This window comes from Malurus melanocephalus, unplaced genomic scaffold (genome assembly GCF_030028575.1).
Source record: "Malurus melanocephalus ecotype Western Australia unplaced genomic scaffold, MMel_1.1 scaffold_155, whole genome shotgun sequence".
Classification (NCBI taxonomy): domain Eukaryota; kingdom Metazoa; phylum Chordata; class Aves; order Passeriformes; family Maluridae; genus Malurus; species Malurus melanocephalus.
The window spans coordinates 406,540-421,035 of NW_026623387.1; the positions used below are offsets into that span (position 1 = coordinate 406,540).

Genomic DNA, 14,496 nt, shown 5'->3' on the forward strand with positions numbered 1-14,496 from the left:
GCTACCCCTAGAGTAGGAAAACTAGAGCATCTCCTAATTTTTCTCCTTGTCAGGTTGCCCATGTAAGAAARCACTAGCCCMTTATTAAAGGTCTACCRTGTCTTTGCACCTTGAAACCCAAGYTGGACTTTCACATGTAACACACATATGATCCTACATACCTGAAGAAAAGCTTCCTTTAGGCTTTCTAAGATCTGGTTTCTGGAAGTATTTTTTGACAAATATAGATTGAATTAAATTGCTTCATTAAAAACCAAACCAAAACAACCCACCACAAATAGAATATCCCTACCTATTCATCATTGAATGTGCACAGCTGCTGCTGATCCCTWGCTATGTATGGATCCCATCCATAACAGGGCAATCAGTCCCTTTGATTTGAACTGATCACAYATAATGTAAGCACTGAAGAAAAAAMCAGCTATGATAGGGTGAGAGATTCTACTGCTCTATGGCAGTGTGACTAATCAGGCAATATCATATAAGAAGGAATGGGAACAGGACMTTTCTCTGTCTTAAAGAAAGGACTAGCCAGCAATTTTGGGCAGTAGRTTTTTMTTTAGCTGGCCTCAAAGAACTCACRTTATAGCAACAGTGTTTTGAGGAGCTGCTCATGGAACAAAGTATAAACCTTTAGACAATTTTAACCTAACCTCCATTCTTGTCCCTGCCTAAAATTTAAAAGAACCATCAAATCACAGGTTCCAAAGAAATCTGAAACAAACAGCTTATCTTTTGTAGTCTGAGGCAAAATATCTCAAATAAAATGTCATTTCAAAGAAGAAACAAAGAGAGTAAAAGTAATAATGTACAATCTTATCCTTTTACCAGAAATTTCTATACACACGAAGAGCCTTTTATAGAGAAGAAAAATGAAAAGTGAGTTAAGTTCAATTCTTTATACTTTTCATATAGAATAAAATAAGTGCTAAACTACAAGTTTATAATTTTATGTTTTCTGTTGTTAAAGGTCGTCAGAGAAGAAGGGGAACACTGCRCGTGTTGGCTTCTTTCAGCTGGTAATGAAAGCAATGTCTATAAATATTTGATGTGTATTGTAGTGCAGAATAAGTGACAATAACCAYTGAGGTTGTTTTGGKGTATAGCTGTGACTAAGYCAAACTTCTAAGGATCARATCTTTTGGCCTGAAATCCTACCARTAAAATTCAGTAGGAATTCAATAGAATTTCTTGTCTTTTAGAATATTAACTATGAGAACTTGCTCTGAGATGTTTTGTTGGTTTTCTAGTACAATTTCTCAGACTTTTGAGAAATTGGCTAATTCTATTCAGAGGGTCTACATAATGCCCTAAGGCTTTTTCCTCCCTTTGCTCTCTCTCTGTCCCCACAGGAAATCTGCAAAGTAGACTATATATATGAATTATACTTACTATTCTTAATCTCTTGGCTAGTTTCTGAAATAATGACAATGTGGAATGATATTGATTTATTAATGTTATATGATAATACATTCATTCACATGTTAAAAGGAAGCTCATAATAATTTATGAGGCTGTAATCACAGATGTAATTAGATTAGATTGGACAGAGAGATTTGTCTTCTTTCTATATTGAAGATAATTCTGAAATTTAAAGAGAATGTTTTTAGCTGATCCACCTAATTAATGATGCAACCAGTATGAAGACTGTCTCTCAGCAGAAACCGTATTTTTTCTTTCTTTAGTTTCGATTTGCATCATCTATGGAGATTTTAATGATGGTTGCTGGTAGTTTCTGTGCTATTGTTCATGGAGTAGCCCAACCAGCAGTGTTGCTTGTGTTTGGTGCAATGGCAGACACATTTATTGAATATGACATTGAAATGCAAGAGCTGAAGGACCCAAACAAGACATGTGTGAATAACACCATAGYRTGGATTAATGGTACTATTCATCAGAATGAAAAGAATGCTACAATAAGATGTGGGTGAGTAATGGGTATGTTTGTTTCTTTCTCATTGTTATCATAGCTTGTCAGAAAATGCATTGCTATTGAAGGTCCWGTTCAGCCTCTAAATCTTACATTTTCTGTTCATAAGGTAGAAAAGAGGCATAGTTCTTKTTACATAGTCCTGTTTCTGAGCTAGAAATATTATCTGGAGGGACAGAAGGTTGGCTTGGATCTCTTGTAAAGATGCACCAAAAAATCGATTCTTAGGAAAAGTTACAGGTTCAAATTTGGCCTTAACAGGTATCTGTATCTGAACAAATTATCTAGACTTCATTTATTACATTTAATGGAAAGAAACAAGTAGTCTTATGGGGCAGTTCTTTTGATCTGCCTCAGACATCCCCCACAAGCTAAGATTAAYTGCATTCTAGAAATGCTCATTTCTCTCTGTGACAGAAGTTTAGCTWACTTGCTCAGAAGTCAGCAGGCACCTAAAGGTGACTAAGTCCTAACCAGGATGACCAGAAGTCATTAYTACYTACAGTGTAATCAGAGAAAATAGATTAATGACTTCTGATACGTAACCTGGTGTTCCCTTTTGGCTTAAAATTTCAGTGTACAAAATTTTGGGTAAATGAAATAAAATTTGCTGTCTGTGGGATATTTCGAAGAAGTTTTCTAAAGGCAACTATATCTATAACAACCTCTTTCAAAGGTTCTAAAAAGCAGCAATTTGAAGCCTTTCACTGATATTAGAAGTAAATTAGCATTCCTACTTGAGTAACAAAAATTATCAGTTCAAATTAGCAAGTTTATGGTAAAAAGTAATATTTGAATTTACTTTAGCAGCCCTCACTTCTCTCTGTAAAATGCAGTTGAAATCTGAATGTTATTAGTTGGTGTAATGGCACAAGGCAAGCACATTCAACATGTAATGAAAACTTGTTTCTTCTCTGAAATGCTCTCACCTTTGCTGTTCCGCAGTCTGGGGGCRTTTCCCAGACACTGCAGGGCTGCTCCAGGATGGCAGAGCATTTTTTTGGTACCTGCCAGCTCCCTACCCTTGTGTAACACGCAGAACAAAGAAACCAGCCACTAGCAATAGCCTCATTATTGGGAGACAATGCCACTGKTAGAAAAATAAACTGACTTGCATCTGACCTGACTCTAACCTGAGGAAACACCAGATAGAAATCTGTGAGAAACTTGAAACAGTATTGCTCATTTTTTTTTTCTTTTTTCAGGCTGCTGGACATTGAACATGAAATGACCAAGTTTGCAGGATACTATGCAGGAATTGGTTGTGCCATACTTGTKTTAGGATACCTCCAAGTCAGTATTTTGTTTTCTATTTTGATTTCAAAGTTTAAATCACTAAATAATTAAGTTTATCTAAATTATGCTAGTTTTGACTGCTTAGCTACTTATTTGAGCAGAACAGATGCTTTCAGTTCTCATTCTATTGCTGAAACACGTTAACTCTGGCAATCTGAGAGTTCCTTGGATTTCTGCATGTGTACCTTTGTAAAAGGACAATTGTACCCACACCACAAGCAATACTTGCTCAAGTGTGCCTACTGTGGAATCCACATGCCCTCCTAAAATAACAGCTGAAGGACTTGCAGATTCCCAGTAGGSACCTCAGCTGTGTTGAGTCCTGTTTATATTACAGAGATATGACAGAACAATACTAGTRTAAAACTAATGCTGGAGAAGAATYGTGCCCTACATACTCTGTAGTAATAGTTCAGTCTTTATGACTGAAGTGAGTCAAAAGCTTGAATGATTCCTGCATAGTCTGCTGAAGGGTCCRTGGCCTTTGAAGCTTTTTATAATAKTAAAAATCAYTTGTCAATCTCCTTYCTGAAAACTATCCAAGAATTTTRCTGAGRTAGGATGGCTGCCATCCCTGTATTACTTACAGTTGTAGATGGAAAAAATATTGTTCATATGGCATTCATGTAACAGGGTAAGTAATTTAACTTGCCTCTCCTCTCATCCTATCAGAGCTGAGAAAAATGCTTGATACAGAGGCTGCATAAAATTGTTGGATTATATAAAGATCAAAACAACTATTATGTCTATTTAGCCAGAATGTATTTTACCTGAATAGTAATTTTATCAATAGCTTTTCCTATTCTAGCCAAATTGCTTTTTTCTGATTTGTTGGGAGTAGAAAGACTTTTCACTGCAATTTATCAGCTGCTTTGTGCTTTTCCCAGATCTGCTTTTGGGTTATGTCTGCAGCTCGTCAGATACAGAAAATCAGGAAAGCTTATTTCAGAAAAATAATGCGAATGGATATAGGCTGGTTTGACTGTACATCTGTAGGAGAACTGAACACCCGAATTTCTGAGTAAGTAATCTAAAAAACCCGTATGATACAGAAAACATTGCACAATTCCTTCCAAGCACTGCAGAGTGCCAGTAATCAGGCATTTGACAAACACCTCTTAGAAGAGATTTAGCTATGTTCATGGGAGCAGCAACCAGACTGATTAGCTCCTCCATATTTGAACTGAGTACCATAATTGTTAAACTGTTAAATTATTTCCCTTTCATGCCTTGTCTGTCAGTGAATTTTTGAATGGGATGGTTGGATGGGTTTTGGGGTAGGGTTTTTTTCCAGTTGTCCTCTCCTCTCTTTTGTGCCGCGTCCTTTCAGAGTGATCTGTAATTTGGCTGCTAGTGCACACTCCCTGAGTCCAGATGTTGATTTAAACCCTCTCTTACTTCCCAGAAATGAAAATTACATTAGGGGCACACTTACCATTTGTTGGATTTTAGGAGGAAAGAGCCTTGCTTAATCTTCTGCTAAAGATGACATAAGCATTTACCTTTAGAAAGTGTCCCTAGGCAGCTGGAAAAACCTTCTTATCCTGGGTAAACATTTAGCCCTGAAAAAAAGCAGAGTTTAAGGCTTGCTCCTCAGTAGTTCCTGTTTTCAGGCTGCAGGCAGCTGTGGGGTGAATATGCTGACTGTAGRTGGCTTCCTGTTCTCAGTTGTGCCTGCCTAACAGTCACATTTGCAGGAGACTTTCCTGTAGTGGGAAGGCATTKTATTTGCCTTTACTCATTGGTTGCTATTACTTTCTGGGTGTTCTTTTCATGAAGAATAAATGGCAAGCTTTAGTTTCTGGGAAGAATTTCTTTGGAAAAAGTAGGAACTAAGCATGTATTTGTCTAATAAATAAGAGTTCCCTTCTTTTGGAACAAGATTGTCCTGTGCCTACAAAAGCTTCCTGACTGCAAACAGCATTTGCCTGAAGAAATATAAATATGTTCTTTTACTCAACACTCTTRCAACAGAGGACTGTAATTTCACTTGACATATTGATAAGATTACAACTTTGCACGTTAAATTTCAAGGCCACTTGCTACAATTTATTCCAGGAGTTCCMAGTTGTTCTGATGTCAGAGGTGAGGTAGTAGCCAAGAGTAGCAGARGTGTAAGGACTGTTTAGCTTTAAGACACTTTTTCTGTGCTGACAAGAGTGAGCAAATGAACTCCAAAACTGCCTGGAGGTTAAATGATGTCAACTGCTGCACCACTGTCCTCCATGTGATAGAACTGTTATGTTTTCCCTCTGCCTTCAGTYATAAAGTAGCCCTCCTTGATTTCCCCACCCTCTGTCTCTTTTAGAGAGCAAAGTTCTGGTAGGGAGCAGAGARGAACCGGGCGGCGGTAGAAGGTGGAGCTAGAAGAGAATCAGAGCCCTCCTCCCTTTTGCTATCCCTTCAGCAGGGCAGGATGGTGCATTCTCAGTGCCCCATGATGTGAGGAATATCACTATGCTGTTTTTCCTGTATCAGATAGCTGCATCCAGCTGGCATGACTCTGCACCATCCTTTGAATCAGCTGGGACATGGTAGTAAGAGCCAGCTAGTGAATGAGACTGCTGCCAGGACAATTTTTCCTGTGAGAGGACAGTCTCTTCTCTGCAGTATTCATGCCTAAAAGCCTTCTCTATTGCAAGGACATCAAGTTTTCTCGTTGTAGTGTGGAGTCTTTGTACGGGCTGGTGGTGAAAGGATTGGAATGAGGAAGGGCCCCCTCCAGTGAAAAGCAACTAACACAAATGTGGCCAAGACCGGCAACATAAACAAAATTTATGCTCACCAGTCTTCTGTTGACTTTTGTTTTTGTTTTTGTTGTTTTCCAGCGATGTTAACAAAATCAATGAGGCTATTGCTGACCAAGTAGCAATCTTCATCCAGCGCATAACCACCTTTGTGTGTGGATTCCTMCTGGGATTTGTCAGCGGCTGGAAACTAACCTTGGTTATCATTGCMGTCAGCCCTCTGCTGGGGGTTGGAGCAGCTCTCTATGGCTTGGTGAGTGAATTGTGAAAGATTCGTGTTGGGCAATGCTGAGCAGGGAAGATCATGGCAGAGAACTGTGAGGATTGGTGAAGTCGATTTCACCCCTTAAAGTCAAGGGAGGCAGATTATGGTCATGGTAGCACTGACTAATGGGGTAGGGATGGAGGGAGGGGTGTGAGCTTTGCTTCCACTTGGTTTATTCTGATTCCCAGAATAATAAATCCTGCTTCTAAGATGGGTAAGCGTACCTTCTTGGGGTCCTGGGGATGGGTGTTATGGCTGAGATCAGAAGCTGGCCTTTACCTCCTCTGTTATTATACACCTGTTTTAGATGGTTGCCAGATATAGGACTTATTTCTCTGTAAATTAGTAACTTTTCTGGGTGATAAGTTTCAGAGACTTATAGAGAGAGAAAAAAAAAATAGAGAGAGAGAGATAAATTTTGTTAACATCGCTGGAAAACAACAACAAAAACAAAAGTCAACAGAGGACTGGTGAGCATAAATATTTCAGAGACAAAATAGTTGAAAACAACTATTCAAACTTACCTCAAGCTGTCCCTGCTCCTGTAARCTGCTGCATCTTCTTCCAGTTGTTCCTGTTCTGCTTCTCCATCCACTTCCTGAAAACTTTCTGTTACTGTACAGGGGAAGGATAGTGAAGAGGGAGACTGCAGGATACTCTGTCCACTCACCTCTTCTCCCACAGTCAGCAGGGCTGGGCARTTCCTGCTCATCTTCTGCATTCTTGTTGGGTTCAGCCCTCTGGCAATCTCATTTCTTTCACACCAGGAACAGCTTGCTATCATTTTGCTATCAAACCTCTAATGTAACTGTGATGAATTTCTTGTCTTCCAGCTCTCCTTTAGCACCTTGTGCTGGCTGCAAATAGATGACATGAATAATGACTTGTGTAGTAGTAGAGTAGGAGCTTGGCAGGGAATGAAATAAAACCCGAAATGTTTTTCCTTCATTTGCAATTTGTTTCTGACCTTATTCCCCTTTATGTTTGTTATTTTCCCCCTTTTCATTCTTATTTCTCTGCATCCATCTCTTTCCAGTGACATACCTCCTGTAAAATRTTTCCTCATTATAAAGCCTTTCCAGCCCAAGTCTTTGTTTTTTACTATGAAGAAAATAGACCCAAGGTCAATCTAGCCTGGTTTACTGTCTTCAAAAGGTGCTAATAGATGCATGGGRTAGGGTATTTGAAGAGGGAAAGCAAAGAATGACACATTACACTTTCTAATGATATCTCATTCCCAAGTCAATGTGGTATCTCTGTGTACAATTGTACATGACTACATTTTCTCCCATTAATTTGAGATTTTTTTTTTTTGTCTCAGTAAGTTTTTGGCATCCAGTATTCTCTGGGCTGCTCTGTAGGGACCTGTTTGTTGTCAGCCCAAGAAACAAAGCACAGTGGTGGGCAACCATTTGTTTTATCATCCTCCACCACTACAGTTACCTCTTTTTCCTGAAGTAGGCTCTGCCACATTGGCTAAAGGGCTGCTTTTGGCACTTAAGCTCCCCCTTCCTCCCACTGTGCACATCCCTCAGCCTGCAATCTGCTTCAGCCCCGTCAGAGCRGAGACAGGGAGGGAGGGCAAGCAGGAGTTGTCAGCTGCTCTTTCTAACTCCCTGCAGCAGAGCTGTTGTAAAACATATGCTACAAAGGCATATGCCCTAGTACTGGAAGGCCTGAGTGTGCAGCATGCTTATCAAAGCCTGTTTGGGGTGCAGGAGGTGACCTCATGCAGAGCAGCCAGCACAGAGTGACAGCCAGCATTGCTTATCATGGTCCTTTTCTGTACCTACAGTTCAGGTGTAACCAGCTCTGCTYATGCTTTTGTAGGCTGTGGCTAAACTCACAGGCCGGGAATTAAAGGCTTATGCAAAAGCTGGAGCTGTGGCTGATGAAGTGCTCTCATCCATCAGAACAGTGGCTGCTTTCGGTGGGGAGAAGAAAGAAGTTGAAAGGTTTGTTTGAACAAACTGTAAGGTCTCTGATTTCTTTCCCCTGAAGCAATGTAATGCTGTAATGCACATCGGATTCACAGCAATAAATCTCTATATTCTACAATGATGACTAAGGAATGGATGCAAAACTAGTTTTATAATTCAGTCTACCAGTGAAATAAAGCATCAGAAATACTATTTTCAATTCTTTCTTACTTGTAGGAATATTTGTCCAATATTTCCCTAAACACTGTCTGATRTATCACTTTTGCACCACATCTGAAAACTCTGAGTAATTTTAAGCTAAGTAGAAGAATTAGTTTCAGCAAGACATGACTTGATATTGCAAATTTCTCTTAAATTCTATAAAAGCATAACATGGCTGTAGGATGTGCTCTGGAATTTGGCCAAATTCTCAAATTCCATGTTACTCTGCTAAAAATCTAAACCCCATAGTGAGGTATCTGCAGTGAGTGTGGCTTTTCTTGTGCTTATTACACTAGAATGTACAAGGATTTCATGATGATGGGAGTATTGCTGGTTTCAGCAGTGATGTCTCCCTTCAGAGTGATTCTGTATTGACCCTATGTGTGGACATTTTGCTGATTCATCAAAGGTGCCTCATTTTGATGGTCTTTGATAATTTTAAAATTTCTGTCAAATTGATTTAATTCCATTTTATCTTTCTCTCTTTCTACAGATATGATAAGAACCTGGTGTTTGCTCAGCACTGGGGAATTCGAAAAGGAATAATAATGGGATTATTCACTGGTTACATGTGGTTTATAATTTTTCTAAGTTATGCATTAGCCTTTTGGTATGGCTCTAAACTTGTTCTTGAAGAAGAAGAGTATTCCCCTGGCACTCTTCTGCAGGTACTCATTTAGCTTTTCTGGACTGTTCTTTGAAAGAATAATTSTGGAACACCTATCTGTTCTGGTATCTGGTGGCTCAATGGTAACAAACACTATGTACGTCTTAAAGAACATTACTCAGTATATGTACTCCACAGCTGGATAAGATTAAAAAAAAAATCTATGTTTATTTTAAAGATTGTGAATATTACCTACTGTGATCAGAATAATTCTTCCATTTGACAGCCCACTACAACAATTGTCAGAGGCCTGAAATTAGCTTTCCCATTTTGTGGGTCAGCACGGGGCTTCTGGGATGTTGGCTTCTCTGAAAAGCCTTATGATGAGAAACATTGTAGCAAAGAGAAACCTAACCAAAAAGTCTTCTCCTATCTAATTAATCCGTCTCATGAACACTTTCTGTTCCTTTGAGAAACCATTTCCTCTTGGTTTTTTTTTGGTTTTTTTTTGTTTTGTTTTTTTCTTTTACAAAGGACATGTAAACACGTATGCAGATAAAAAGCACAACTGGCTGTGGCTGCTGCAGTGTGTACAAAACCTGTGCTAACCTGCATGGCACTCATGAACAAGTATGTGCTTTAGACACTGCTGGCCTCAATGCAACAAAGCCAGCATCTGCAGATATTTGGTCTGTTGCTTAAGCCAGGACTGTCTAAATGGCAGACTCCAGTCCAAAACCAAAACAACTTTTCCTGAACCTTAGTAAGTTCTGGGTATTCTGATAAGACATCTGTTTTTGCTCYTTCTCTGTCTGTTGCACACCATGAGATTTCCCAATCACCTGCAGCATGCAGGGTAAAGCTTCCTTCTAAATGGAACTTGGTGAATTACCCTGAGAACTTTGTAAACCTGAGTCATTCTATTGAAGGAGGAAATAATTTGCGTCAACACCAGTAGCTGAAATGAGGTAGTGCAGTGAAAAGCAAAGTGAGAAATTTCCTTGCCTTGCACATGATAACTATTGTCCTGTGCTTCCAAATGACGAATGGCAAACAGTGGGGAGCTACCCTATCACTGAAAAACTGTAGCTGTCAGTGGAGAGACTCTCCCTTATGCTCTCCTTCCTCTCAATTTCCAGTCATTTTTCTTGTGCTTTATGTTTTCTGCCACATACTCGTAATCTGGCAGGGGGTAGGAGGGGGATTTTGCAGATCCAAAACACTGAAATATGCTTTTCCTGCTCTCTCAAAAAGTTGTGCACTAGCCATACGGCATTGAGATACATCAAGTATTGCCTTCCCTTCCTCTTCTGCCAGGTGTACAGAACATGCTCCCTCATGTTCATGATGTCTGACAGGCATAGAACCCCCTTGCTTTAAGATCATTCACACAAGAGAATTAATTAGTGGTAAAGCTGAGTGTAAATGTATGGCATGATCTCTACACCCCTGTGCAGATGTGCAATGCACAGTGTGTGTTTGGTAGGCTTCTTCACTTTAGCTATAGGGATATTCCCAGTAAACATCACTATGGTGCAAAGGAGAGCTGAGTCSTGTGTGCTGCTATTTCTTTCTCAACAGTAGTGTTTCCTTACACACTTTGCCCCATTTATCCTGAGTGCCATTTGTGTTGTATCCAATAGCTTAGGTGGGTCCTTGATTGCTCCTTAGCAGAATTTTCAGACCAAACCAGAGCAAAAGGTTACATACCAGACATTACATCACATGTCTCCTCATGTGCAGGGTGAATGCTCAAACTACCCCTCACAACAAAGTAACAAAATGGACCAAAAGCCTACACCAAGGACCTTATCCGACTTCATAATCTGTTCTGTCAAAACACCTTGTAACTGAAAAACAAAGGAGAAGTAAAACAGAATAAATTCTAGAAAAAAAATCAAATATTTTTCAAAAGCACACCCTGGTATGGTAGCACTGAGAAGAATAAGCTGTACTTAACAATGCAGGTTGCTGCTGGTAGAAATAGACAATGAAATAATTTGCATCGAAGTGGTGTGTAAGTGCTAAGTAAGCCTTTACCTTCTTTATGTTCATCACCTTCCAGTGTCCTGTTCTTTGAAGCCCCTGCCAGCATTTTCAGYCTTAGTTGGTTCCTTGTTAACTTCTGTTTCCACTCTTTCAGGTTTTCTTCGGTGTTTTAGTAGGAGCATTAAATCTTGGCCAGGCATCTCCCTGTCTGGAAGCCTTTGCCACTGGTCGTGGGGCTGCAACAAACATTTTTGAGACAATAGATAAAGTAAGTACTGCATTTCTAAGCTGTGTTACTTAGTAGTGGGGAAATAATTAAATAAGCCCCAAGTGGTACTAGTTTTAGCTATCTGTAAATGAAGAAAAAAGAGTCCAATTAAAGCAAAATTGACTGTGCAATAGAAAAGTCAACTGGGATGCACATGGGCTCAAAGAACATGAACAGATTCACAACAGAAGTGGCCTGGTTCGGAACTATGAAGCTTTACCTCAGCTGCTGCTGTTCCTTGTTCCCATTTCTCCTTCCATGCAATCACTTATCAGTGCTGGCCCATGGAAGCTGTACTGGCAGGCAGGAACAGCCACTCTGCAGCCAAGCTTGCAGCAACCATCCCATAGCTCCCAGCTTCCAGMTGGTGTCAAAGGCTGTGGCTTCACTGGCATTAGTGGTGAGGGTGGCCTCTGTCACCTGTTCCAGAACTACCCTGAATTAAGATGGGACCAAAGGTGCTCCAGCACTGGTCATGCAGCAGTGATAAATGCTAATCACAATGTTATCTAGACAGATAGATACTTGAAATAAGGTTGTATGAGACAGCCTGAGACCCCACTGTAATTTATTGATGGGGACTCCTTTCTATATCTTTATAAATTCAGAGGCTGGAAAAATACTGWTGATTTCTGAAAGTACGTATTATCTCTGTTCACTGACAAGCTTTATTGTGCTAAAAGTTATTTAAACTCTTTAAAATGCTGCTTGTCTTTTACAGAGCACATAAGGCTATGGTGATGCTAACAGACATTTTAGTAACCCTTCAAACTTCAGCAATRAAGATTAAACATATACACTTCATAAGCTAAAGCTCTAAAATAAMCTAAAAATAGGGATTAATTAGGGATGTGTTTTTCTGAGAAAAAAAGATTTAAAATCATAAGGAGTTGCAACAGTAAGGATTAATCACAAAATTCAAGATAAGGCTGAGTCACATAATCTTAGGGTAGAAAAAAGCAAACCAACGTCAGATTTCATCTGTGTAGAGAAAGGGTGACAAAATTAGATCCATCTGCTTGCTGCATTTGTGGATTTGTGATTAGACAGTGCAAGTACAGYTCTGCCCTCACACTAAACTTAGTCATGTTGAGGTTCCCATTTATAGGATCAGTGAAACCTCTTCATAGATTAGAATCTGAATTTAAGTAAATTATATTCCTAAAGAGGGACCAAACTTTTAGCTGTTCTTAATATTTTAGAACATACACATTTCTCATTTTGATTTTCAATCTGTTAGGCTATATAAAAAGTCACGCACATTTTGATTATCAAACATTGRTGTTGCTACAGTTGCAATTCATTGTCTGTATTCCATGCTTCAGAAATCTGTCCTTAGAAAATTTTGTTTCTTTGTGATTCCTCAAATATCTCTTAGTTCTCYGCTCATGTCTAGCAATCCACAATACCCAAGGCCTGGCCAAAAGTTTGCAAAACCCAAAGCATTTCAGAGGACAACTTCAATGTTTCAGCTCTTAGGATGGGGTGCACAAGGATGGATGTTTTAATTGCCAAGTGGTGAGGTCTGCAGATTCTCAGCAATTAATTGGTTTTTTGGTGCTGTGAGAGAATGTTTATGAGAGAGATAAGTGTCATTTTATCCCTGAGGAACTGGCTAGATTAGCTTAATCAAAGTGCCTCACTCAGCTGCTCTGTTTCAGCAAAAACTAGCTGAGTGCTTGGCTGTGGTATTTGGAGTAAGCTGCCAATGAGAATGGGGTGCATCCTTCCTGTCTGTGCTGCCCACCAGTGACAACTCCCCCATCACCCTGGCCCTCAATTCCATGTCCTTGCCTGCTATCCCTGAGGCAGAGGCTGCAGCTGGCTCCATGCAGACAAGTGCTGTTAAAACAGAAGTGCCACGGCTTTGGATGGTATTGGGAATGTTTATCTACTGCAGCACAGCTGATTGTTTAACAGCAAATAAATAACACAATACATTTCATCCTAGAAACCCACCATTGACTGCATGTCAGAAGATGGCTACAAGCTGGATAAAGTACGAGGTGAAATTGAATTTCATAACGTAACATTCAATTATCCCTCCAGACCAGATGTAAAGGTAATTATTCATTACCCATCCTGTGAACACAATTATTATAAACAATCAAAATACCCTGGCTCTGCCAGCAATTTCTGTATCTTCAGTAGAAGCTGTTTCCAAGAAGCCCAGACCCTTTGTTTAAAAGTAGACTGAATAATTCTTCTATTAAGGGGTTCTTCTTCTTTCCATTCTGCTTATTTTACCATTCTGACATATCCATTGCCACATCAACACATTCCTTGCTGATGAACATAAACTCCCAGGCAAATTCACCTGCATACAGCTTCTCTTGCAATACACGATACACTTGTATTGATGCATGTGAGATAGAACACAAAGTAATAAACTGAATGGTGCAAGGAGATTTCATAAAAACTCTTCCATTACCCTGGAATGCACCATGTGACCTGTTAAAATGCTAGGAAAGGGAAGGAGTGTAGGCTGTATATTCCACTATTTCTCTACTCCTGTTTGAGTTGACTAATTGTCCTTGGAAAAGCGTATTATTGGACAAAAAAAAATAGTGCTATTACTTCTCCAGACAAAAACACATGTGGCATCAGATTTTTCTACAGAATTTCACTATTATAATCTTAATATTTATGCTTTAACATACATTCATAATGTTCTTTAAAGGAAATATAACTTCTAAAGTTCTCTAGTGTTACTAACTTGACTAGTTCTAAATGATGAACAACAGGAACAATGAAAGGTCAAAATCTCCCTGTCTGTTCTGGAAATGAGTGCTCTCCATCTAAAAATCTACAAACATTGTAAAAGTATGTGGCTTGCTTCATCCTCTTTCTTCACAATATTTTTGTGAGTTTTKTAATATTGCTTTGAATCTTTACTTTAAAATACAGAATATACTCACTTGGTTGTATGACTGTGGGAGAATTAAAATAGATAGAATAGATAAATTCTGTTTCTTTTTTGTTTTCCTGTCAAGATTTTGGATAACCTTAATATGGTGATTAAAGCAGGAGAGACAACAGCTTTTGTTGGAGCTAGTGGAGCTGGAAAAAGTACGACAATACAGCTCATCCAGCGTTTCTATGACCCCACTGATGGCATGGTGAGTGTCCTAGCCTAGAATGTGTTTCTCTGGCCCCAAGAACTTGAAAGAATGGCATAGTTTCTTCTCCAAGGTGGGAAGGAAGACTACTAAGTCACTTTTAATTTCCTTCTTTTTTCCAATTTTTTTTTAAA

The 14,496-nt window shown here is 39.3% G+C and overlaps 1 protein-coding gene across 2 annotated transcripts in view; it reads left to right on the top strand.

The window, feature by feature from the left end:
• ABCB11 (ATP binding cassette subfamily B member 11) overlaps positions 1 to 14,496 on the top strand; it is a 36,325-nt gene that overhangs the window by 2,204 nt on the left and 19,625 nt on the right. For both annotated transcript variants that reach the window (XM_057371713.1, XM_057371714.1), the window contains exons 3-13: positions 832 to 879; positions 971 to 1,019; positions 1,686 to 1,927; positions 3,136 to 3,223; positions 4,114 to 4,247; positions 6,055 to 6,226; positions 8,069 to 8,193; positions 8,873 to 9,047; positions 11,130 to 11,243; positions 13,195 to 13,305; positions 14,237 to 14,362. In XM_057371713.1, coding sequence (XP_057227696.1) covers positions 832 to 879; positions 971 to 1,019; positions 1,686 to 1,927; positions 3,136 to 3,223; positions 4,114 to 4,247; positions 6,055 to 6,226; positions 8,069 to 8,193; positions 8,873 to 9,047; positions 11,130 to 11,243; positions 13,195 to 13,305; positions 14,237 to 14,362 — 1,384 coding nt within the window. The remainder of the gene's footprint in view (positions 1 to 831; positions 880 to 970; positions 1,020 to 1,685; positions 1,928 to 3,135; positions 3,224 to 4,113; positions 4,248 to 6,054; positions 6,227 to 8,068; positions 8,194 to 8,872; positions 9,048 to 11,129; positions 11,244 to 13,194; positions 13,306 to 14,236; positions 14,363 to 14,496) is intronic.